Source organism: Tricharina praecox (genome assembly GCF_024521635.1).
Source record: "Tricharina praecox strain CBS 144465 chromosome Unknown BZA05scaffold_35, whole genome shotgun sequence".
Taxonomy (NCBI): Eukaryota; Fungi; Ascomycota; class Pezizomycetes; order Pezizales; family Pyronemataceae; genus Tricharina; species Tricharina praecox.
In genome coordinates this window covers 180,679-200,760 of record NW_026250437.1, presented here as the reverse complement: position 1 = coordinate 200,760, position 20,082 = coordinate 180,679, and the positions used below count along the sequence as shown (strand labels likewise).

Below are 20,082 nucleotides of genomic sequence, written 5' to 3'. Positions count from 1 at the left end.
GCCAGGAGTTAGGAACAACGAAGATGCCCTATCTCCAGGCGGTGCGCACTGCGTACGGAGTTATCGGCCATAGGCCCATAGGTGGTATGTATCATACGCACCTGGTCCTGGTCCTGGTGCGGTGGTCCACGCCCTGCGGCCCCCACAGGCAGCAGGCTGCCACCATCACGATACTATCGATTTACGTCGTATTCACGTTGTGGACTCTGCGGTCATTATCAGTATGAAACCTGCGAGGTTTGTTGCGTTGTTGAGTTGTTGGCTGTGTTGGGAATCAGAATTTAGAATTTTTTTGGGCCGGGCTGGTGATTGATGATTGATTATGAACCTGTATGTATTGTACAAACGGCCGGATGTTGTTCCAAAGACTGTGTTGGTAGTTATAATGACGGGATCTATCATGTTGTTGCTGTAGCCTGTCCAGTTCCAACTTCCAACTGCAGGAAGCAAAGGTAAGATCTGGTAGGGAAGAAAACCGTAATACCTGCCGGTAGGTGTGACAAGTCGTTTCATGTCACGTGGTGCCACGCAATGCGATCGATGTTGAAAAGCAAAATCCGTGACGGTTGTATTTTTCTGCCAGCGTGGTTGCTGGTGGTTGCTGGTGGCTGCTGGACGAGGCTAGGTGGCCGGTGTGGCGGACAGCGGGGCTAACTACCTTGATGCTTGCGGGTGACTGGCCATTCACACTCTCCACACCTTGTACCTGTTTCTTTTTCACTATTTGAGGCTCCATTCATCGTGTTACAGGAAAAACACCCCACAGCGATCTAGCTACAGAGTACTCTGGGGAAACCTATTTGCTGCCCTGACTGTTCTAGAAGCTTCACTCAACATCAGTATCTGCAGTCATGTGCGTGGCGTGTCTCACTTTTATATGTGGGAGATGTACCCGGCGCAAGGATAAGTGGTGCCTCATCTTGCATTTATAATTCGTGTTGGTGGTGAGGCACGACTTAATTATTGGCTATTCCTGGTACAACATCTACAATGTATATGTACGGTGCATCCACCCCGCCAACCCGACCCACTCGCCGCTGTCAGGTACGCTCACGTAAGACAAGAGTGATGAATCACGATTATGGCTTAGGACAAGGTTTAATCTTTCAGTAACCAGTATCATTAAGGTGACGATGCGAATCATTATATTCTCACTTCCTCTTAGCACAAAAACCACCCGCTGAACCTAAACCTTCCTCCTCATGATCCAGCGATTCCGCTTTCCCAGGACCCAGAGTGGAACAGACAGCGCACAAACCACGATCTGGATCCCGCCAATAGTATTAAACACCTGCGCCGGCCCCTCCTTGATGATCCACTCATTGATCACCAGCGAGAACACAAAGAACAAGATATTCTTGAATATCATCACGTCGATGAACACCTCGACCGTGCACTCGGGAAAGGCATCGGTCATGTAGCTGCCGCTCGCAACGTGCGAGAACACTAGGCTGGCGGTGATGAAGCCGTAGAACATCGACACGACGACGGGGCTGTGTCCGGCCGCGGCCGCCTGTCCAAACCCGAAAAACCCGACGACACCGGTGACGAGCATCGGGACGATCGACCAAAGGCGGAACTCGGGCTCGAAGATGCCGCCGTTGGCCTTGGCGAGTGCCTTGACGATTTTGTCGTTGAGGCCTATGGTGACGATCTCTGCGACGACGCCGCCAACGATGCCGCCAACATTGAGGTAGCCGATGCCCGCGGGCGACATATTGTAGGGCGCCACGCCGAACACTTGCGACAGGATCATGGAGACGGCGACGGTCCAGGCGGAGACCGCGCCTTGCGTGAACATGCTCCAGTACACGGCGGGGTTCTTCATGACGCGCAGCGGGCCGGTGGTGGCCTGAAACCAGGTCTCGGAGGAGACGCGGCCGGTGAACGGATGCAGCTGCGAGGCGTACGAGCGCTTCTTGGGGATCGTGGGTTCCGTCGAGGCGTGCTCCTTCTCGACCGCGGCGGCGAGCTTCTCGCTGGCTGAGTCTTCTTGCAGCAGCGCGAGAATCGGCGAGCGGTCGCGGCGGAAGGTGGTCTCTGGCATGCAGAAGATCACGACGCCCAGTCTGCGGCCATCAGAATGTGTCCCGTATCAAGCCTCTCTCCGATGGGGGGGACATACGCAATCCCAGTCATGATGGCCATAATCTTGTAAACCCACTCGATTCCCAGTCTCTCCGCCACGACGCCTGCAATCAGTGGACAAAGAATATTGATCGCCCCCAGCGGCGCAAGCATGAACGCAATCCTGGCGCCGCGTTGATGCACACAATACAGATCAGCCACAAACGCAAAACTGATGGACTCGTATGCGCTGACGCCCACGCCCTGGAGGATTCTTCCGCCGAGGAGACTGTTGTACGAGGTGGCGAAGGGCAGCCATACAGAGCCCGCGAAGCCGATAATGCTGCAGAGGAGGAGGACGGGGCGTTTGCCGTAGATACGGGTGGCCGGGGACACGAAGAGACCGGAGATGGCGACGGTGAGGAGTTGCCAGCCGGTCAGGAGGGAGACCTTGGTGAAGGAGACGTTGTATTCTAGGGTCAGTTGGAAGGCGAAGGGACTGTTGCTGTTAGTGGAAGTACATGCATACGACCGGATGCGGTCAAGGTGAGACTCACGAGAGAAGCGGCCCGATGGCGCCAGCGAAGGTCATGATGGTGAATGCGAACATGAGGGAAATCCCATCTCGCACAAGTAGTGACCAGTTCTATGACCATTAGCCGACCACCATTTCACTCATCACCGGCTTCATCCTACCAGTGGATCGTTCGGATCATCACTCGGCTGCGGAACCAGCACGATATGCGAATTCTTTCCCTTGCCATGCTTGAGCCTACTCGCTACTCGGGCGTTGACAAGGCCGAGACTGGGGTCCTCCAGCTCTGCGAGGAGCGCGGTGCCGGGAACTCTTTCACCAGAGATGATTGCGGGCTCGAGGATTCCGAACACCATGTTGATTGATTGTGATTGCTGGTGGCTAATCATCGTACCACTTCGGTTCGACTACGGTGGGATATATACTCCATCACTCACTCACCAGAGATCGACTGCCAGGACAAAGCAAACATCGTCACTGGACTGCAAAGCGACGATATTGTGGGGTATTTGTGGGGTTCTCGTGTGCACTGTGCTCCATAGTTACCCCAGAGTTCGCTTATTCTATGGTTAATTGGCGAGTCGACCCCACAATGTGGGACACTCCAAGTTCGTGGGCTACATGAGCACCGGACTGCTCCAATAACCGAAAATATGGCCCGAATACATGTGCAGCCTTCCAGTTGGGTGGGGCCTGGACCTAGAATTGAAGGGACTGGCCAATCACGGGAACGGTCATACGCTGACAGCTATTGGCAGTGGGATATTGCGGTTCATGGAGATCGACGTTCATGCGGAGAAAATAGTGTGGATGGGAAGATCAACTTGAAGGATAACGGAGCTCCATATACATGACTACCCCACCCAGAGCCATGGGGTTGGAACGAAACAGTACGTATAGTACATTGGGATGTCACGATCTCGGTAGGTTTCGTGGGGTCATGTGTATAGCACCTTCGATACTCGAAGAGGGGAGGAGCTGAAAGTTTCAATTTGCCTTCCAGCGGCATAGTAAATGCCGTAATAGGTACTATAGTTGCATCACTATTATTTTTTTCACTTGATCGTTTTGACAAATCGGACCGAGTGAGATTTGCAATTTCGCCATCTCGTTACAATTATAGTTACATAACCCAATCAAGAAAAACAGCCCTCAAACATGTCCTAGTCTCGACTCCATTTCAACCCCTCCCTCTGCGCGTTACTCCACTCCCTTCTCACTACCTCGGCATGGCGCTTACTCCTGGGCCGGATATCGGCTCCAAACTGGTTCGGCGTGCTGAGGAATCCCCTAACCATACTCATCGTCGGCTCTATCTCCTTACCCGTAGCCGCATCCACGGGTTTGTGCAGATCAAATGCCCACACGAACCGTACAATGTTGATGTATAGTGACCGCTCGGCGACATGGATTCCCGGGCAGATGCGGCGGCCGGCGCCGTAGGCTGACTGTTTTTTAGTAGGTGATTTGGGGGATGTAGATAAGGACTTACTCCAGTGGTCGCGGCCGTTCGGGTCTGCTGCGGTACTGAGGTCGGCAGCTGACTCATTCACGCCCAGGTACCGCTCGGGGATATATTGATCTGCGTTTTCCCATTTCTTTGGGTCGCGATGGATAGCCCTTCTTCATGTAAGTTCCACTTGCCACATTCAATAGCTGCTATCGGGGGACATACCACCAGTTCAACATGACAACCGAGTTCTTCGGCAGGAAGTATCCATTCCACCAATCGTCCTCGCTCAGCGCGTGGTTCATCCCAAACTTGTTGACGGGCCGCCACCGGAGGATCTCCTTAACCATCGCGCGAATGTAAGGTAGGTTCTGCTCATCGTCCCATGTAGGCAGCCGATCGCTACCCACAACTCTATCGAGTTCATCCTGTCCCTTTGCAATCGCCTCAGGAAACAGTAGACCGGCCAGGATAAAGTTATTGAGCGTGGTCGACGTGGTCTCGGAGCCGGCCTCGACCAATCCACCGGCCGCAAACGCCGCGCCCAGCTCATCAATACCATTCTTGCTCGGATCGGCCAGGTAGAAGTCCTTGCAGAAGCACTCTGCAGCGGTGCCCGCGTCGACTTCCGACTTCAGCCGCCGCCACAGCTTGAGGTAGACTTTGCTGTCGTGTTCGTACATGGCTTGCCCCTTGCTCCTCCAGTTTCCGAGGAGCCATTGCGGCCAATTGGCGAGTGAGGGGAAGGAGTCTACGAGAAAGGCGCCGGGTGCAGAGATGTTGGTGAAGTTGTCGAGTACGCTGTAGATCTCTTGCACCACGGGGTCATTCCAGCTCGTTACGCGGTAGCCGTAGGTTACGAGCATTATTACCGAGGCGGAGTATCGGCGGTTGTGGTCGTAGAACCCCGAGGGGTTGTCGAGCATGTCGAAGATCACTTGCTTGGACTCGAAGTCTTGGACAGGCTGGTAGGAGATCGAGCGGCGGATATTGAGGAGGTTGTGCACCAGTTTGCGTTGGCTCTAGACATCCACCACGTTAGATACACAACTTGCAGGTGGAAGTGGAGAGACTCACCCGCCATTCAGGCCCATACTCCATAAACAGCATCCTCCGAAAAGCGGACACGACCCCAAACGCCATGGGTAGAAAGGGCCGCGAAGAATACTTCGAGCTTCGCTTATCCATCAACTCCTTAACAGCAGCCGGCGTGTTGAGATAGATGTAATCCGTCTGGCCTAGCCGGAGATGGAAGATATCGCCATACTTTCGGGCCCATTCCTCTACCTTCTTGGGGACTTCGTCGGATTCGGCGAATTCTAGAAGACTCCCGATGAGAGGCAGACCCTTTGGGCCCGGTGGGAGGTGTTTTCGTCGTTTGTCGGAGGTGAGGAATTTTGTGAGGAGTGCTACCAGCTGTTTGTTGTTAGCCAAGTTTTAGTTCACTGAAGGTGGGAGCTGTGTTTCGTACCACCACGCCCACGATCCCGAGCAAAGCATATCCTTTCAGCGTTGTCGCTGCAAGTGCCAGAGGATTAAGAGTAGCCGGTACAGTAAGAGACTTGAAAGAATCCATCATGTTGCCGTTACGATAGCCTGATATTCTTCTGACAAACACAGCACAAGTATCGGTGTCCGGAATATACTATATACCGAAGCCTTTCCTGTATCCACTTCATGGTGGCGGCCCGAACCATGTCAGTCGTTCGTTGTGGGGTATCGGATGTGCTACTAGTATGTAGTGTGGAGAACCCCACCAAATGCGCAGCCGAGCAGCACTCCCCACATTCAACTGAAGCCTTATGCTCGTGTCACTAACAACGTGGAGATCAATCGCGTATGCAAGGGAGTCCACCCACCTGTCATCTCGGATGCTGGAATGATGGCAGTGAGCGGGGACGGAAGGGGAACGGAAGACCCTTACGCCGGCGCCCCACTTCCCCACGATCGCCCCACGTCGGCAACGGGAGGGCCGTATGATATCGCGGAGACTTCATAGAGGCAAACGATCGACCTGATGCTTATAGGCATATAATGCAACATCAATCCGACCTCAACCTTGACCATCCAGCAGAGTCTACACACATCATCTTCCCCATCTCATAATTCTCTCACACAAATATGCCCAGCTTCAACACGCACCTCCATCCAGCCGTGCCGCCAACCGACCATGAGCACCACCAGGTCATCATCGTCGGCGCCGGGCCGACCGGTCTCTTCCTCGGCCTAAAGCTAGCTCGCGAGGGCATCGACGTGCTTGTTCTCGAGGGCGAGCGAGGGATCATGCAATCCCCACGGGCGACGACGTATGCACATCTCTCCCCCCATCTTTCAGACCACAGTTAACATTCCCCAGTTACATGCCCGTCGTCCTCAACGAGTTCGAAAAAGTCGGACTCCTGCAAGACGTGATCGACGGGGGGCACATCAACTCGGACGGCGTCGTGTTTCGCACGCCAGCCGGCAAAGGCGACAAAGTCCTTGCGCGGATGTCGCTTTCGGTGGTGCCCAAGGGCGTCAACAAATTCGACTACGCGGGTATCCACATGGGGCAGCACCAGCTTGCAGCGATAATCCAGAAGCGCGCCGAGCTATGTCCGACTTTCGGCATCCGATTTTCGCACCGCTTCGCGGGCGCAACGCAGGACGCCGACAAGGTCCGTGTGTGCATGGTCACAAATCGCGGCGAGAAGTGGTTTTCGGCCGATTATGTGGTCGGGTGTGATGGTGCCGGGAGCAGTGTCCGCAGGAGCCTGGGTATCCCCTTCGAAGGGTCTACGTGGGATGATTTCCGCTTCGTCGCTACGAATGTTAAGTATCCCGGTTTCGATAAGTACAACTTCCCGACGGCAAATATGATCGTCGACCCTGAGGACTGGGCGGTCGTTGCGCGCACGGGGAAGCCCGAGGAGGGGATCTGGAGGGTCGCCTTCGGTGTAAGAACGGATGTGCCCGACGATAAAATCCTGGAGCAGATACCGGCCAAGTTCGCGGAGCTGCTGCCCGGTACTGCGGAGGAGAGGAAGGAGTGTGAGCTCCTCAATGCGAGCCCGTATTGGGCGCATCAACGGGTCGCGGCGGAGTATGTTGTCGGAAGAATCATTCTCGCGGGAGATGCTGCACACGTAAGTTCTTCGCTCGAAACTTTGCAGAGGATACATGACTGATATCTCAAACTTAGTCCAACAACCCCATCGGCGGCCTCGGACTCACGACAGGACTCATGGATGCCGCAGCGCTCGGTACTATATTAATCCGGCTGCTGGTCAAGGGCGATGCCGACAAGTCCGACCAGCTGCTTCGGCGGTACGGCGATGTGCGGAGGAAGGCCTTCGTCGAGTACTCGAATCCGCAGAGTATGGAGAACAAGCTCCGGCTGCATTCGGAAGATCCAACGGTGGTGGAGTCCAGAGATGAGTTTTTCCGTGCGCTCAATACCAAGCCGAAGGAGACGAGCATAATGATGGCAAGTCAGATGAACGAGTTTTTGGATGAGGATTTTTCGGCGTAGAGCGTGGGGGTTTTGTCTTCTTTTGCTTTATTTTGTAGTTTCATATCCGTCTGTTCTCTGGTGCTTGTATGTATCTTTTTAAAGAGATGAATCAAATGAATGGGAGGCATTTAGACGTGCTTCGGATGCAGAACACAGTAGAAACTCGCCGCCCCATTCAAGTGACGTTGTACTTAGCGACTCGCAATTCCAAGCTGTAACATCAGAGGTTGAGCTAGGAACTTTACGTGGCTAAGATTGCGATGAAGGACCTTGACATGGCAAAAGTGGATTGATTTCGGGCGAGTGCTGGCATTATCGTGATTCGTGTGTTTACGTTTATTGCAAGAATTGCTGTGTTTTCCTTTAGTATCTAGAAATCCATCATCACGGTAAGCTGCTTTTGCTTCAACTGGGAATCTGTCCATTGTGTAGACTCCACGCACTCCTCGTGTTGCACCTAGGTACATCCCTGGAGTTCCAATTGTATCACTTGCCCACCATTCTGAGACCTTTGTGTGGAGTGCTCTATTCACCCTAACCTGTCAGTAGATTGATTCTGAAGATTAATCAATTGCAACATCATATACGATCACTCGCACGGCTTTCTCGGCGGGCACTTTCATTGCTTGAAGAAACGTATGGCAGATACTTCGGATTCTACAGAAATCACACATCTATTCATGGGTTTTCCATTGCGTCCCAGTGCGTAGGCGGAAGAGCGGTTGCGGGAATAATCAGAGGTCACCACTATGGAGTATCACTTGATATCACTAGAAACCTAGAGAATGAACTCTAGATGGGAGAGAGTTTGACATGAAGAAAGAGGTTTCCCGTTCTATATGTATCCCGCCGTCATAACTACATCTCTGCCTCCTTCCCTCCTTCTGCCACCGTCGGATCCCTTCCCCCCAGCCACTTATAAACCACTCTCGAGTCCCTTCCGCGGAACCTCTCATCCCTACTAGCAGCAGTATAAACCCTCAGCCCCGCCTCCCCCAGCTCCAGCCTCGCACCGACCTGCTCCGCCGCCTCAACGGCAAGCTGAAAGTCCTTCCTCATGAACTCGACCCTGAAGCCGCCCTCGTACCCCCGGCTCGGCGGCGCTTCCGGACATACCCCCGGGACGGGATTACAGCTGTCGCTGACCCAGTTCTGCGCTGTCGAGGTCTTGAAGATCGCGTGCAGGACGGCGGGATCTAGGCCTGAGCGCATGCTTTACAGTGTGTTAGTTTGGGCGGGAGGACTGAAGGATGGAAGGACGAACCCGAGGTTCATGCTCTCGCTTGTGGCCACAGCGATCAATCCGGAGAGGTAATTATTGCACAGCTTTGCAGCGAGGCCACATCCTGGGCCTCCACAAGCAAAGATATTGTTCCCCATCAGCATTAGCAGCGGGCGCAGCCGCGCAGTGAAGAACGCGTCTTCCGCTGCGCCGACCATGAACGTCAGCGTGCCCTTTTCGGCGCCCATGGGGCCGCCGGAGACCGGCGCGTCGAGGAAGCGCGTGCCCGCGGGGATAAACGAGGACACCGAGGTCGAGGTTGACACCCCGATCGTCGAGGAGTCGATTAGTGTTTTTCCCGCCAGGTTGGATACACGCAGTAGGCCGCTCGCCGAGAGGTACACCGCTTCGACGTGCGTGCCTTCCGGGACAATCGATATGATTGTGTCCTGTCAAATGATCAGTGGTAGTTACACCGCTGAGAGCGAATGGTAGTACATACAGCGGCTTCTCCAACTTCCCTCGCAGACGAACAGACGGTAATGGGACCGCTATTCGCGTGCTCGATGGTGAAACGTGTAAGCGCGGCGGCATTGACGTCGAAAATATACAGCGGCGTGGTGACCGGTAGTTTCTGGCGGAGCTGGGAACACATGGGATAGCCCATTGCCCCAAGTCCAATGAAGCCTATCGAGGGTGGGTAGATTGATTCTGCCATCGCTCACTATTGTTGATTGTACTGTGAAATTGATGGTTAGAGTGACCTCGTTCAATTGATGCTTCAGCTTCCATTCATTTTGAGGTGTTACCGTACACCACCATTGGCTCTCCCCACCTAGCACGTTAGCACCACGCCGGCACCCCACAAACATATGTATCGGTGGGATTGGAATATCAGATACCCCGCGTAAGATCTACATTTACTACCCCACAAAGTACATGGAGATTCCCACCACTACTATAGACTAAATGCCCCACTAGCTGTACTAGATATTGCCCCACAGCTACCCCTGCTCACGCGCAACGACTTGTCTGTGGAAGCGAATATCAAAAGTCCGTCATGTGATATCTACGACAGCAAGTGGGACAGAACAGACATCTCTCTCCGTTTATATCTCGGGGCGAGAGTTTTCCTTCGTAGCAATTGGCGGTTGTGGGCTCTGATAGTAGGTAGTTGATCACTGGTATGTGGAGCCATCGGTCCAGCCTTGACAACACCAGGCGTAAAATCAGCTGTCTTTGGAGATATTTCTGCTTGATTGTAACAGCGACTTCATGATCAAGCCCCGATCGAATAGAAGCGTAGTTTAGTCAAACTCGTAGCCTGATATGTGTGGGTCTTCGGGCCTGGGACTGTTAATCGACAACGCCAACCCCACCTCTTCGGTCAGACCGTCGAGCTCTGAGTATGGGACACAGAAAAGGGGCATCTCTAGACCCCGGGCTCTATGGTAATTGCCCACCATAGCTTGCCCAAAGCCATCAACTTCCTCTGCCTATCTCCACCATGAACTCTCCCCTCCCTCCCGCATCTCTAAACCAATCCTTCACCACCCTCCACGCACTGGAAGCCGGCCACTTAACGCTCCCACGACACCTCTTCATCTCTGGTGCCTCACCCACCGACCGTACCACAGTCCCGTCACTCTCGTTCCTCATCACACACCCTTCCCACGGGCGGCTCGTCTTCGACCTAGGAATCCGCAATCCGATCAGCGAGTACTCCACTCCGATCCAAGCGCACATTGTCTCCCGCCAGCCGGTAACCACAACACCCGATGTCACCCTCTCTCTCGCCTCGCTAGGCATCACTCCGGACGAGATAGACACCGTGGTGCTGAGCCATGTGCACTGGGACCACATAGGGCGTCCCTCCGCATTCCCACGCGCACAGTTCCTTGTCGGAGCTGGAAGTCTAGCCCTGCTGGAGCACGGCCTTCCCGGCGGCGGCTCGCACAGCAACTTCGAGCGCGGCTTGCTGCCGCGGGAAAGAACCGTCGAGCTCACGGTCGCTGGTGAAGCCGCTGGCTGGAAGATGATTGCGGGGTTCTGGATGCAGGACTTGTTTGATGACGGGAGCGTGTTCGTCGTCGATGCTCCTGGACATCTGATGGGGCATGTCAATCTGCTGGTTAGGACGAGGGAGGGGTGGTGGTATTTGGGCGGTGATGCGGCGCATGATAGGGGGATTTTGACGGGAGAGAATGAGATCGGGACGTGGACGGTGGAGGGCGGCGGATGTGGGTGTATTCATCAGGATAAGGAAATGGCGGAGGAGACGTTGGGGAAGATCAGAGGGCTGTTGGAGTTATGTGATGTGAATGTCCTGCTGGCGCACGATGTGGGTTGGTATATGGAGAACAGAGGGAAGATGGTTTGGCCGCTGGCGGGGAGTGGAAAGGTGAAGACAGGTAAGATGGAGCGAGTATGTACAATACTCTAGATAGACGAGCTTACTGGATAGAGTAACTATTCGTCTCGTTTTGCATAGGATGCCCCACTGCGACGCCAGCGTGCCGTCCGATGTTTTCCAGTATCCATAGAACCTTAACTCAATGGCTGGTACATAATGGCCCCTCCCATCCCTAGCGGAGTACTTCATGTCTCAAAATCTCATCTCATCTCTCAATTTCTCCCAAGTCCGTCCTTCCTCTCCGTACATATCTTTCTCGGGTTCCGCCGGCCTGTTGATCTCCTCATGCTGTGCATCCAGCTCCCCTCTCCGAACACTCTGCGCCGCGCAGGTGCAGCTTCGCTCCAGATTTCGTCTAGATTGGCTTACCAAGATAGCGGGTTTTAATGATCAGCAAGGGCCGCGGTACCATTGGTGGACGCCGGCCGGTCCATCCCCGTAATGGATTCTAAAACCCCCGAGTACGAATATGGAGGGTTAGGGCCGGTTCTTAGCCTCTCGCTTCCTGTCTCGACGGACTCTCGGAGCTTCATGATCCTTCTCCTGTCTAGTAGTCGTCTGTTCCGGACCTCTCCAATCGCCTTTTCTCTTCCCTTCCCGAAAGATGGCTGCCATAGCGACCACAACGATGGCCGAGACCACATCACACACCACAGCTCGGGCTCCGGCCCCGCCGCCCGCAAAGACCGGCAGACCGAAGAGGACATACAACTGTCGGCATTGCGACGCGATATTCAAGCGTGGAGAGCACCTGGCACGACACGAGAGAGCCCGTAATCTTCTCCCCTGGAGCTTAATTGGTCGTCTCGCAATTCGGAGGATCGGAGTGTTGATTTTTTCTGGCTCGTGGCTGCAGATACATCCGACAAACCTTTTGCTTGCTCTTTCTGCGGCGCGTCATTCTCGAGAAAGTGAATACTACTCCTATTTCACATCCGGCAGGAGCTTGCAGCTGACAGCGGGTTGACCGGTAGGGATTTGGTAACAAGGCATGAGCGCACTCTACACGATAAACCCCGAATCATCAAGAAACGAGCTCAGCGGTCTGCGAACGGCACAAGGAACAAGTCTCGAGAAGAACAGATGGGGAATCAAGAGCGGGAACAGAGCACCGGGACGGTTGAAGATGGTACCCATGACGATTTGACGGACAATCCAGAAAGTGCATCCAACGATTCGCCGGCGCATTCTCACCAGCCAAACGTCAGCGAAAACCATCTCGTCGAGCTCCTCCAACAGAATTCGATATCAGCGGCGGACATGCCTCAGCACGAGCACGAGTTTCAGCAGCAGCCGCAGCCGCAGCATGAGCACCAACACCACGGTGAAGGTCTTCCGCGTTACGGCTACAGCCAGGATGCGCGAGAGTTCGAGTTCCCACAGTCGTACCATCCGCAAGACGGCACCAGCCCACAAGAGCAGCAGCAGGCACTGAGTCGATACCCCGATCCACCGTTGCTGTCCGTGTTCGGCAGCGATTTCCCCGGGCTCGCGCCCTGGATTTCGTCCGAGTTCATGGGATTGATGTGCGACTTTGATCCGAACGCGTTGCCACTATCTGACGACGGCGGAATGCTGAGCCCACTCTCGGTTTCCGCGGCGGAGTCACCTGCCGGTCTGGCTATTCAGCACCAACACAATTATGACGACGGGGTACTGTACGGACACACTAGCAGTCCAAAAGTCGCCACACCTCACACCATCGGCGGCGCATGTCCACGAACACCCTCGATATCTGCGACCTCATCAGGGGGGCCGAAGAAAAAGATGCGCTTTCGCACTGCGGCTGCCGCACTTGCGCGACCCGAGGTGGATGCGGCGACGCGGGACTCAATGTTTGCGGGGATCAAGGCCAGATATCCGGAAGAGTTGGTGGAGGGCTTCGTGCTGCCGAATAGGGACACCCTACGGCGATTGCTGGCCACGTACTTCACCGCATTTCATCAGCATCTGCCGATCGTTCATAGCCCGTCGTTTGATCCTGGGTCATCACCTGCTCCAGTGACATTAGCTATGCTCAGCATTGGAGCACTATATTCATTAGAACGTAAGAGGGCAAGGACGCTGCGGGATTGGGCGAAGAAGCTGGTGGATCACGTTCGTTTTCCCGGTTTCTGCGAGTGGGGGTGATGTGACTAACGAGATTACTCAGGCTAGTAAAAGGGAGATGCAACCTTCGCAGAGTGATATGTTATGGATCATACAGACACGGCTGCTGTGTGCATGCTTTGGTGCGTGGAGCAATGATCCGATATTGAAGGAGGAAGCAATATTGGAGCAGGCAGTGGTGGTCAATGTGGGTTGCCCTCTCCCCCACCGTTACATGTGCCATACTTAACTGTCGGCAGTACTTCCGAGCAAATACAACAATATCCCATCACCGTCCCCTTCCCTTTGATACCGAGACCTCCGACTGGCACACCTGGATACAGCGGGAGACCGCAAAACGGATCCGCTACGGAATCTTCGTCTTCGGTAGCCTCTTGAACATAACCTTCTCCTACCCGGTCTCGACACTAGTCTCGGACCTGGACGAGGAGCTTCCTTGTGCCGAAGAGCTCTGGGAAGCGGCACCAGGCCAGGAATGGGCTGAAATTGCGGCACGATATCCGCATAGCTTCTCTTACCAATCCTGCATCGACCACATCCTCCTTGCCAAACCACTTGACCTCCCGCCCGACTGCACGATACCCGCCTTCGGCGCGCTGGCACTGATGCACGGCGTGCTTTCGCAGCTCTGGTTATCCGGCCAATGCTCCGCCATGATGTGGGGACGTGAGCAAAGCGGCCAAGAACTCTCCCGTCTCGCAGAAGGAATTTTGAGCCGCTGTCGAAAAATTCTTTTCTTCGGCCGCCACGAGAGCGAGCTGAAACCGTCAAGCCCGGACTCGCCGCTCCCGTTCAATGTCGTCTCACTTCTGCGTCTGGCACATGTCCGGCACTTTGCGCACGACTTTGGCTTTCCGAGCAAGAGCCTCTTACACGCGCACGATGGCGCGTATGTGGCCGGCGCGATGGCCGCGTTCGTAGCGCAGCCGTTGGTCAGGTACCCCGAACTCATCAGGTTGATCAGAACTGTCTATGAGGTTCTGCACGAGCCCATCAAGGTCGGATATGTACTCGTACGCCGCACGGCGGCACTGCATTGGGGGATTGAACACTGTCTTACGGGCTGGTGCGGGAGTATTTCACCCCTCCCCTTCATGAATCCCACCTACACTACTAACTAACGTCCACAGTCCTCCTCCTGGCAAAATGGACTCACACGGTAGAGACTCAACCGCCACTGACCCACGAAGAGTCCGAGGTACTCCGCGAGATCCGCACGCTGCTGCAAGACGTCGATATCGAGATCTCCAACGATACAAGCCTAGCGAAGGAAATTGTCCTGCTCTGGAGTACGATGATGGATGACACTTGGGTTTGTAAGTTTTTCCCACGGCGGTCCGCGTGCTGGTGGGGGAGGGGGGAATCATGGCTAATGGGAGATAATACAGGGGGTATTACGCCATGTATGGGCGCGGCGCTAAGGGAGTTGGCGAGTCATTTTGAGGCTGCGAGGAGGCGGGCAGCGTGATCTGAATGGGGGCTTGCGGTTGGTATCTAAGGAGTCTATTTTGGTTAGATGGAGCTTGGATTGTGGGGTTTGGTTGTGTTCTGGAGTTGTGACGGCCAATGGCGTTTGGGCGTCTTCTGCACGTGTTGTTTTGTATATTAGATACCAATACCATGTATACTATGGATTACGAAGCATCCTGCCTGCATAGGGGTTCCTTTCCTCGCAATATCGCACCCGCATTTTCGTCGGACAGCTTGTCATAGCCTTCAAATTTGCCAGGCCGACTACAGCCTACGACCGGCTCTTGCATTATTGCAAACCCCTTCGCCCTCTCGGCTGAGCAGGATGTTTTTCGGATAACAAACGGGATTTGCAGTCAAGCTTTACGTTCCCACCCTAGACTTCCCATCTCCGCCGTTGATCGTGTGGGGTAGCAGGGTCCCTGCGTGTGGTAGTGTTATGTCGGGCGGACTATCAATGTACCCCACAATTTCAGCCCAGCCAACCCTACCCCGCAATGTGCGGGGTGGGGTTGTCTGTCAATGTTAGGCTTGAGAAGATTTAATTACAACGGTGTGAAGAACAGGTAGGGGAATAATTCGGTGGTGTATAAGCGCCGCCGAACATGCCTTCCGCTACCCATTAAACCACACAAATTCGTACATACACAAGTTCTCACTCGGCGCCTCCATCCTTCTCAGAATTCATCAAAGTTGCAATCGGTGTGCACCCATCCCCATCCTCGCAGTGGATAATACTAATTCCTCTCTCTACAGCCACAATGAGCACCCCCACCCCCTCCGAAATCGCCTCCGCGCACGCCACGCTACAAGCAGCGGGCCTCGCCGTACGGCGCGCGGTCGTCGGCGACGCACACGTCGACCGCTCCCTCGCCTCTGCCACGGGTTTCTCGCAGCCCATTCAAGACCTGGTGGCAGAAGCGTGCTGGGGCGCCGTGTGGACGCGGCCCGGGCTCGAGCGGAAAACACGGAGTCTCCTGAATATTGCCATGTTGTGCGCGCTCAATAGGTCGCCGGAGTTGGCGCTGCATGTTAGGGGCGCGATTGTGAATGGTGCCACTATGGAGGAGGTTAGGGAGGTGATGTTGCAGGTTGCGGTTTATTGTGGTATGCCCGCCGGGTTGGAGGGGACGAAGGTCGCGGAGAGGGTGTTGGGGGAGATGAAAGAGAGCGGGGAGTTGGAATAATGGAGTAGAGTAGAGTAGAGTAGAGTAACGATGTGTGTTTGAGATGCGAGAAATGAAGCTTGTGTTTGCGGTAACCATTCATGCTGGAGATTGAGACCGGGAATACCTAGATCAAAGTAAAGTGGGGTATTGCCCATTGATCGCTGCAAATATAAAACCTGCCCAGCTGCTCTCATCCAGCATTCCATATCCCATATCCTACCTTACCTTACCTACTCCCACGGCCGCAATGCCGTCCTTCACCGCCACCCACGCCAACGGACAAACCTCCTACTGCGAAATCGACAACTTCACAGACCCATGGGCCGCCCCGCCGCCCACACTCCTAATCCAGCACGGCTTCGCGCGCACCTCTCAATTCTGGTACCACTGGATCCCCTCATTATCGCGGAACTTCCGCATCATCCGACGGGACATCCGTGGTCACGGGCGGTCCTCTTTCCCCTCCCCGGACTCGCCTTACCCCTACACCGTCTCGACAATCCTATCCGAGATCCTCGAAACCCTCGACCAAGCGGGCGTCACCCGCGCGCACCTCCTCGGCGAAAGCACCAGCGGCATAGTATCTATGCTCTTTGCGGCGGCGCACCCGTCGCGCGTAGCGTCGCTAACTCTCTGCGCATCGCCGACGCACCTCCCGCCCGCCGCGCAAGAGCTGTTCGCCTTCGGCTACGAGGACTGGCCGGGCGCGTGCCGGGCGCTCGGCAGTCGTGGGTGGGCGCAGGCGCTGGCCGCCGTGGGCGGGACGGTTGCCGGCGAGGATCCGGCGTATCTGAGCTGGTGGCTCGATGAGGTCGCAAAGAGTCAGGCTGAGGGCCTGGCGGGCTATGCGGAGTTCTTGGGCGCGCTGGATGCGCGCCCGGTGTTGGCGGGGATTAGGACGCCGACGCTGATACTGGCGCCGACGAGGAGCGCCGCTGTGCCCTTGGAGGCGTCTAGGTGGCTAAAGGGGCAGATTGAGGGGGCCAGGTTGGTCGAGGTCGATGGGAAGGGGCATGAGATCTATGCGGAGTGTGCGGAGCTGTGTCAGCAGGAGGTGTTGAAGTTTTTGAAGGAGGTCGAGGGGTAGTGGGCTGATATATCCTGTATATGCGGAGAGTTGATGCGCTGTCTTTTGTGGATGAGGGACGGGAATTAAGGTTGTCGGCTTACTCAAAATGATTTTCATTCACAAGTTTAGAGTCTATATGTACGTTCAAGCTCACGAGAGGGCTATCAGAGTTCCAGAAACAAGCATCGCACCTAGAAACGAATGGTAATTATGAGTGACATACTGTGAGTCAGTCTGAATTGATCCAATCCAATCTTCCATCGAAGGCTTTTCGATCTACATGTACAGATCTGCGACCAAAAAGATTTCTACAGTCCGAAAGTATCCTCTTCACAGGTGTGTACCATTGACTTTTCCTTCCCTACATAACACACCCTACGCAGAAAACGCCATCAACCATAACTCTATTACCGCCGAGCACAAACCCCTCCTTCCTCGCCATCTCCCACTCACTCCTAATCGTACCCTCAATCTCTTCACTCCTTGGCAGCAACCTTAGCCTGAACGGCTTCGCCAGAATCCCGCTGCCGAGCAGAAACGCGTCCTCGCTGGTATCAACGGGGACCTCCCTTCCGCTCTCATCCAACGGCGGCAGAATGTGGAACGCCCACAGCAGACTCGCCAGCGTGATGAACAGCGAGTTTTCGGCAAGATGCATGCCCGGGCAGATTCTTCGGCCTGTGGGAACAATCAGTCAAGTACTGATAACGTACGAAGAACGGGAAGCACGTACCAGCTCCAAACGAGAAATGGTCCCGTTTACTCGCATCCGCCATGGCAGTGTACGCCCCCGCCTTCAGCGGGTAGGAAAGAAACCGCTCGGGCTGAAACTCGAACGGGTTCTCCCAGCGCTGGGGATCATAGTGCAGTTTTTGCTGGTTTATGACGACTACGGTGCCCTTCGGGATGATGAAGTCCTTGTACTTCACGTCGTCATCCGTGTAGTGCGGGATTCCAAAGGTGGTAGTTGGAAACATCCGGCTGCATAGTTGGGCGTGAGTCGCCGCGCGATCAGGGACAATCTGGAGGGGGAGGGGGAGGGGGAGGGGGTACGCACAGTACTTCCTTCGCGATGGCGCGGATATACGGCAGCTGGTCTTCGTCGACGAAGGAAGGACATCTCTTGGGCCCGACGACACGGTCGATCTCTTCCTGGGCCGCTCTGGCTTTCTGTGGGAACGCCGCCAGATGTAGCAGCGCAATATTCAGTGCCGCCGAAGTCGTTTCCGATCCCGCCTCGATCATGGTTCCGGCCACGAATGCGCCCTGCATCTCGCTAATGTTCATCTTCTCGTATCCGGTGTCTTTGAACTGCTTCACGAAACAGGCCGGGGCGTCGCCAGTGGCGATCTGCGAGGAGAGCGTGGACCAGTAGTGCATCCAAATGTTGCACTGCCTTTCGTAGTATACGGCGGCTTCTTTGCGCCAGCTTTGCATGAATACCGGGAGCTTGGCAAGAGGCGGGAAGGTGTCCGCGAGGAAGTAGCCTGGTGCAGAGGTCTTGGAGAAGTCCTCCATCACGCCATAGATCTGCTTGATATCATCGCAATCCTGTTGCCCATGATCAGCGCAATTCTCTCCGAGGGCCGAGACACAGCGGCTCACCCATTTCGGAATCCTCCTTCCATAAGTACTCGTCATGACCACACTGGTGGTATACCTCCTAACATGCTGATAGAAGTCCATGCCGGTTTCATTATCCGTCAGACAATCGAAGACGAGCTGCTTCGCCTCAAACTCCTGACTCGGCACAAACGTCCCGGACATGCGCGGCGTCAGCAGCTGGTGCACGATCCCGCGCATCTTCCGCCACGGCGCACTGTACGGCATGAGCAAGAACCGCATCCCGCCCGAGACCAGGTCCATAAGGACGGGGCTCGGCACTCGCGACGACGTTATGGCAGACTGCTTATCCAGGATCTCCTTGACCGCCTCGGGACTACATCCTCAGCGTCAGCACATGCCACCCACCCCCAAAAAACAAAAAATAATCCGTAAATACCTGTTCAAAAACACCCAGTTCTCATACCCCATCTGGATCATAAACAGCTCTCCGTACTGATCTGCCCAATCCCTCACCTGCTGTTGCGGGCGGGGATTTCTCGCCATCTGCAGTGTATTCCCTATCAACGGCAAGCCCTTCGGCCCAGGAACTCGACGATAGCCGCTCGGCAGCGGCTTTCTAGATTTGATCAGTTTTTCGACTGCAAGGGCTACGGCGAGCACGAGGATGGCGTAGATGTAGATGGGCAGTGCCATTTCGGGCGGGCGGGCGGGCGGGGACGTAGGTAGGTAGGTAGGGCAGTGGTGAATTGTGATGATGATGATAGGGGGCAGCGGGCTGATAAAAATTCGTATGTAACTGTAACCAAAGCGGAGGCAAGATTTATATCCAAAATAGATGCTGATACCCAGTCTACTATACCTACTGGATAAGCCTGGGGATATCAATACTCATTCACCCACCCAGACGTCGATCATCTTTAGCATACCTACGGCCTCTTTGGTTTGGTTTGGTTGGGCTGGAGATACCTATGGTGGTTGTGTCATCGTGGATATCCGCGTGGGGTAGTTTTCTAGGACCCCACATAGCTGGCACCTAGGCCATGCCGACCACCGAAAGTCCGGATGCCCGAAATCTCACCATGCCTAGGCCATCGCCAGGGTTTAGTTGCGCCTCGCGCCCGCTACCTAACTAGGCGTATTCGTCAATGCAGTGCCAGGCCGTGCTAAAGTGTAAATATTCGAGCAAAGGTATCTATAGACCATAGATTCTAGAATGCCCGCGGTGGAGCTAAAAAGGTATCTACCCGGTACGGTGCCCTCGTCGATATGTATGATACGCGACACCCTCACCAGCCACAGCAATAATTTCAGGCATCGATGCAACGAAGACAATGCAACAAGACAGAAAGTGGGGTAGGTAGAAAAAGAGAGAACCCCGAGAATCGAGATATTGTAGCAACTATCATTGAAATAATTTTACTAAGGATCTGCTTGCTTGCATTTCATAACTGTATACTGGCCAATTTGTCTATGGGCACAGCACAGACCAGATGAGTGGAATTTTTTGCGCTTGAATCAT

At 54.7% G+C, this 20,082-nt stretch overlaps 9 protein-coding genes across 9 annotated transcripts; 5 read left to right on the top strand and 4 right to left on the bottom strand.

Moving 5' to 3' along the window:
- Positions 1-1,219: 1,219 nt before the first annotated feature.
- Positions 1,220-2,958, bottom strand: BZA05DRAFT_359565 (major facilitator superfamily domain-containing protein; the record flags this gene model as incomplete). The annotated part of the gene is made up of 4 exons (XM_051481471.1): positions 1,220-2,069; positions 2,126-2,566; positions 2,625-2,713; positions 2,764-2,958. Coding segments are annotated over 4 exons (1,575 nt in total), but the record flags the coding sequence as incomplete, so codon positions are not given.
- A 795-nt stretch (positions 2,959-3,753) lies between these two features.
- On the bottom strand, positions 3,754-5,768 carry BZA05DRAFT_461753 (cytochrome P450). The gene is made up of 5 exons (XM_051487685.1): positions 5,524-5,768; positions 5,130-5,468; positions 4,278-5,074; positions 4,095-4,222; positions 3,754-4,046 (listed from the first exon to the last, which is right to left on the bottom strand). The coding sequence occupies exons 1-5, from the start codon at positions 5,629-5,631 to the stop codon at positions 3,766-3,768; spliced, it is 1,653 nt and encodes a 550-aa protein (XP_051335405.1). The 5' UTR covers positions 5,632-5,768; the 3' UTR covers positions 3,754-3,765.
- A 94-nt stretch (positions 5,769-5,862) lies between these two features.
- BZA05DRAFT_477320 (uncharacterized protein) lies at positions 5,863-7,690 on the top strand. The gene is made up of 3 exons (XM_051488301.1): positions 5,863-6,358; positions 6,409-7,177; positions 7,234-7,690. The coding sequence occupies exons 1-3, from the start codon at positions 6,174-6,176 to the stop codon at positions 7,561-7,563; spliced, it is 1,284 nt and encodes a 427-aa protein (XP_051335404.1). The 5' UTR covers positions 5,863-6,173; the 3' UTR covers positions 7,564-7,690.
- A 683-nt stretch (positions 7,691-8,373) lies between these two features.
- On the bottom strand, positions 8,374-9,551 carry BZA05DRAFT_431945 (NAD binding domain of 6-phosphogluconate dehydrogenase-domain-containing protein). Its single transcript, XM_051486207.1, has 3 exons — positions 9,270-9,551; positions 8,810-9,216; positions 8,374-8,758 (listed from the first exon to the last, which is right to left on the bottom strand). The coding sequence occupies exons 1-3, from the start codon at positions 9,483-9,485 to the stop codon at positions 8,404-8,406; spliced, it is 978 nt and encodes a 325-aa protein (XP_051335403.1). The 5' UTR covers positions 9,486-9,551; the 3' UTR covers positions 8,374-8,403.
- Positions 9,552-10,051: 500 nt separating this feature from the next.
- On the top strand, positions 10,052-11,217 carry BZA05DRAFT_411385 (beta-lactamase-like protein). Its single transcript, XM_051484990.1, has one exon. The coding sequence runs from the start codon at positions 10,275-10,277 to the stop codon at positions 11,208-11,210; it is 936 nt and encodes a 311-aa protein (XP_051335402.1). The 5' UTR covers positions 10,052-10,274; the 3' UTR covers positions 11,211-11,217.
- A 279-nt stretch (positions 11,218-11,496) lies between these two features.
- On the top strand, positions 11,497-14,882 carry BZA05DRAFT_411382 (fungal-specific transcription factor domain-containing protein). The gene is made up of 7 exons (XM_051484989.1): positions 11,497-11,953; positions 12,037-12,091; positions 12,155-13,277; positions 13,333-13,476; positions 13,529-14,363; positions 14,420-14,605; positions 14,678-14,882. Exons 1-7 carry the CDS (start codon positions 11,785-11,787, stop codon positions 14,755-14,757), a joined length of 2,592 nt encoding a protein of 863 aa, XP_051335401.1. The 5' UTR covers positions 11,497-11,784; the 3' UTR covers positions 14,758-14,882.
- A 638-nt stretch (positions 14,883-15,520) lies between these two features.
- BZA05DRAFT_427474 (AhpD-like protein) lies at positions 15,521-15,946 on the top strand (the record flags this gene model as incomplete). The annotated part of the gene is made up of 1 exon (XM_051486062.1): positions 15,521-15,946. One exon carries the CDS (start codon positions 15,521-15,523, stop codon positions 15,944-15,946), a length of 426 nt encoding a protein of 141 aa, XP_051335400.1.
- Positions 15,947-16,143: 197 nt separating this feature from the next.
- BZA05DRAFT_379563 (Alpha/Beta hydrolase protein) lies at positions 16,144-17,078 on the top strand. The gene has a single exon (XM_051481888.1). The coding sequence runs from the start codon at positions 16,176-16,178 to the stop codon at positions 17,013-17,015; it is 840 nt and encodes a 279-aa protein (XP_051335399.1). The 5' UTR covers positions 16,144-16,175; the 3' UTR covers positions 17,016-17,078.
- A 280-nt stretch (positions 17,079-17,358) lies between these two features.
- BZA05DRAFT_343968 (putative O-methylsterigmatocystin oxidoreductase) lies at positions 17,359-19,256 on the bottom strand (the record flags this gene model as incomplete). The annotated part of the gene is made up of 5 exons (XM_051481104.1): positions 17,359-17,675; positions 17,731-17,978; positions 18,055-18,548; positions 18,603-18,936; positions 19,000-19,256. 5 exons carry the CDS (start codon positions 19,254-19,256, stop codon positions 17,359-17,361), a joined length of 1,650 nt encoding a protein of 549 aa, XP_051335398.1.
- Positions 19,257-20,082: the final 826 nt, after the last annotated feature.

Excerpts from the sequence above, each read along its gene's own strand:
- BZA05DRAFT_461753 (XM_051487685.1), bottom strand. The coding sequence starts at position 5,631 with ATGATGGATTCTTTCAAGTCTCTTACTGTACCGGCTACTCTTAATCCT. Across the intron at positions 5,469-5,523 it reads TCGGGATCGTGGGCGTGGTG|CTGGTAGCACTCCTCACAAA; the intron begins GTACGAAACACA and ends AACAACAAACAG. Across the intron at positions 4,223-4,277 it reads GTTGTCATGTTGAACTGGTG|GGCTATCCATCGCGACCCAA; the intron begins GTATGTCCCCCG and ends TACATGAAGAAG.
- BZA05DRAFT_477320 (XM_051488301.1), top strand. The coding sequence starts at position 6,174 with ATGCCCAGCTTCAACACGCACCTCCATCCAGCCGTGCCGCCAACCGAC. Across the intron at positions 6,359-6,408 it reads CAATCCCCACGGGCGACGAC|TTACATGCCCGTCGTCCTCA; the intron begins GTATGCACATCT and ends AACATTCCCCAG. Across the intron at positions 7,178-7,233 it reads TCGCGGGAGATGCTGCACAC|TCCAACAACCCCATCGGCGG; the intron begins GTAAGTTCTTCG and ends TCTCAAACTTAG.
- BZA05DRAFT_431945 (XM_051486207.1), bottom strand. The coding sequence starts at position 9,485 with ATGGCAGAATCAATCTACCCACCCTCGATAGGCTTCATTGGACTTGGG. Across the intron at positions 9,217-9,269 it reads GGGAAGTTGGAGAAGCCGCT|GACACAATCATATCGATTGT; the intron begins GTATGTACTACC and ends ATCATTTGACAG. Across the intron at positions 8,759-8,809 it reads AGCGAGAGCATGAACCTCGG|CATGCGCTCAGGCCTAGATC; the intron begins GTTCGTCCTTCC and ends CACACTGTAAAG.
- BZA05DRAFT_411385 (XM_051484990.1), top strand. The coding sequence starts at position 10,275 with ATGAACTCTCCCCTCCCTCCCGCATCTCTAAACCAATCCTTCACCACC.
- BZA05DRAFT_411382 (XM_051484989.1), top strand. The coding sequence starts at position 11,785 with ATGGCTGCCATAGCGACCACAACGATGGCCGAGACCACATCACACACC. Across the intron at positions 11,954-12,036 it reads GGCACGACACGAGAGAGCCC|ATACATCCGACAAACCTTTT; the intron begins GTAATCTTCTCC and ends TCGTGGCTGCAG. Across the intron at positions 13,278-13,332 it reads CGAAGAAGCTGGTGGATCAC|GCTAGTAAAAGGGAGATGCA; the intron begins GTTCGTTTTCCC and ends GAGATTACTCAG.
- BZA05DRAFT_379563 (XM_051481888.1), top strand. The coding sequence starts at position 16,176 with ATGCCGTCCTTCACCGCCACCCACGCCAACGGACAAACCTCCTACTGC.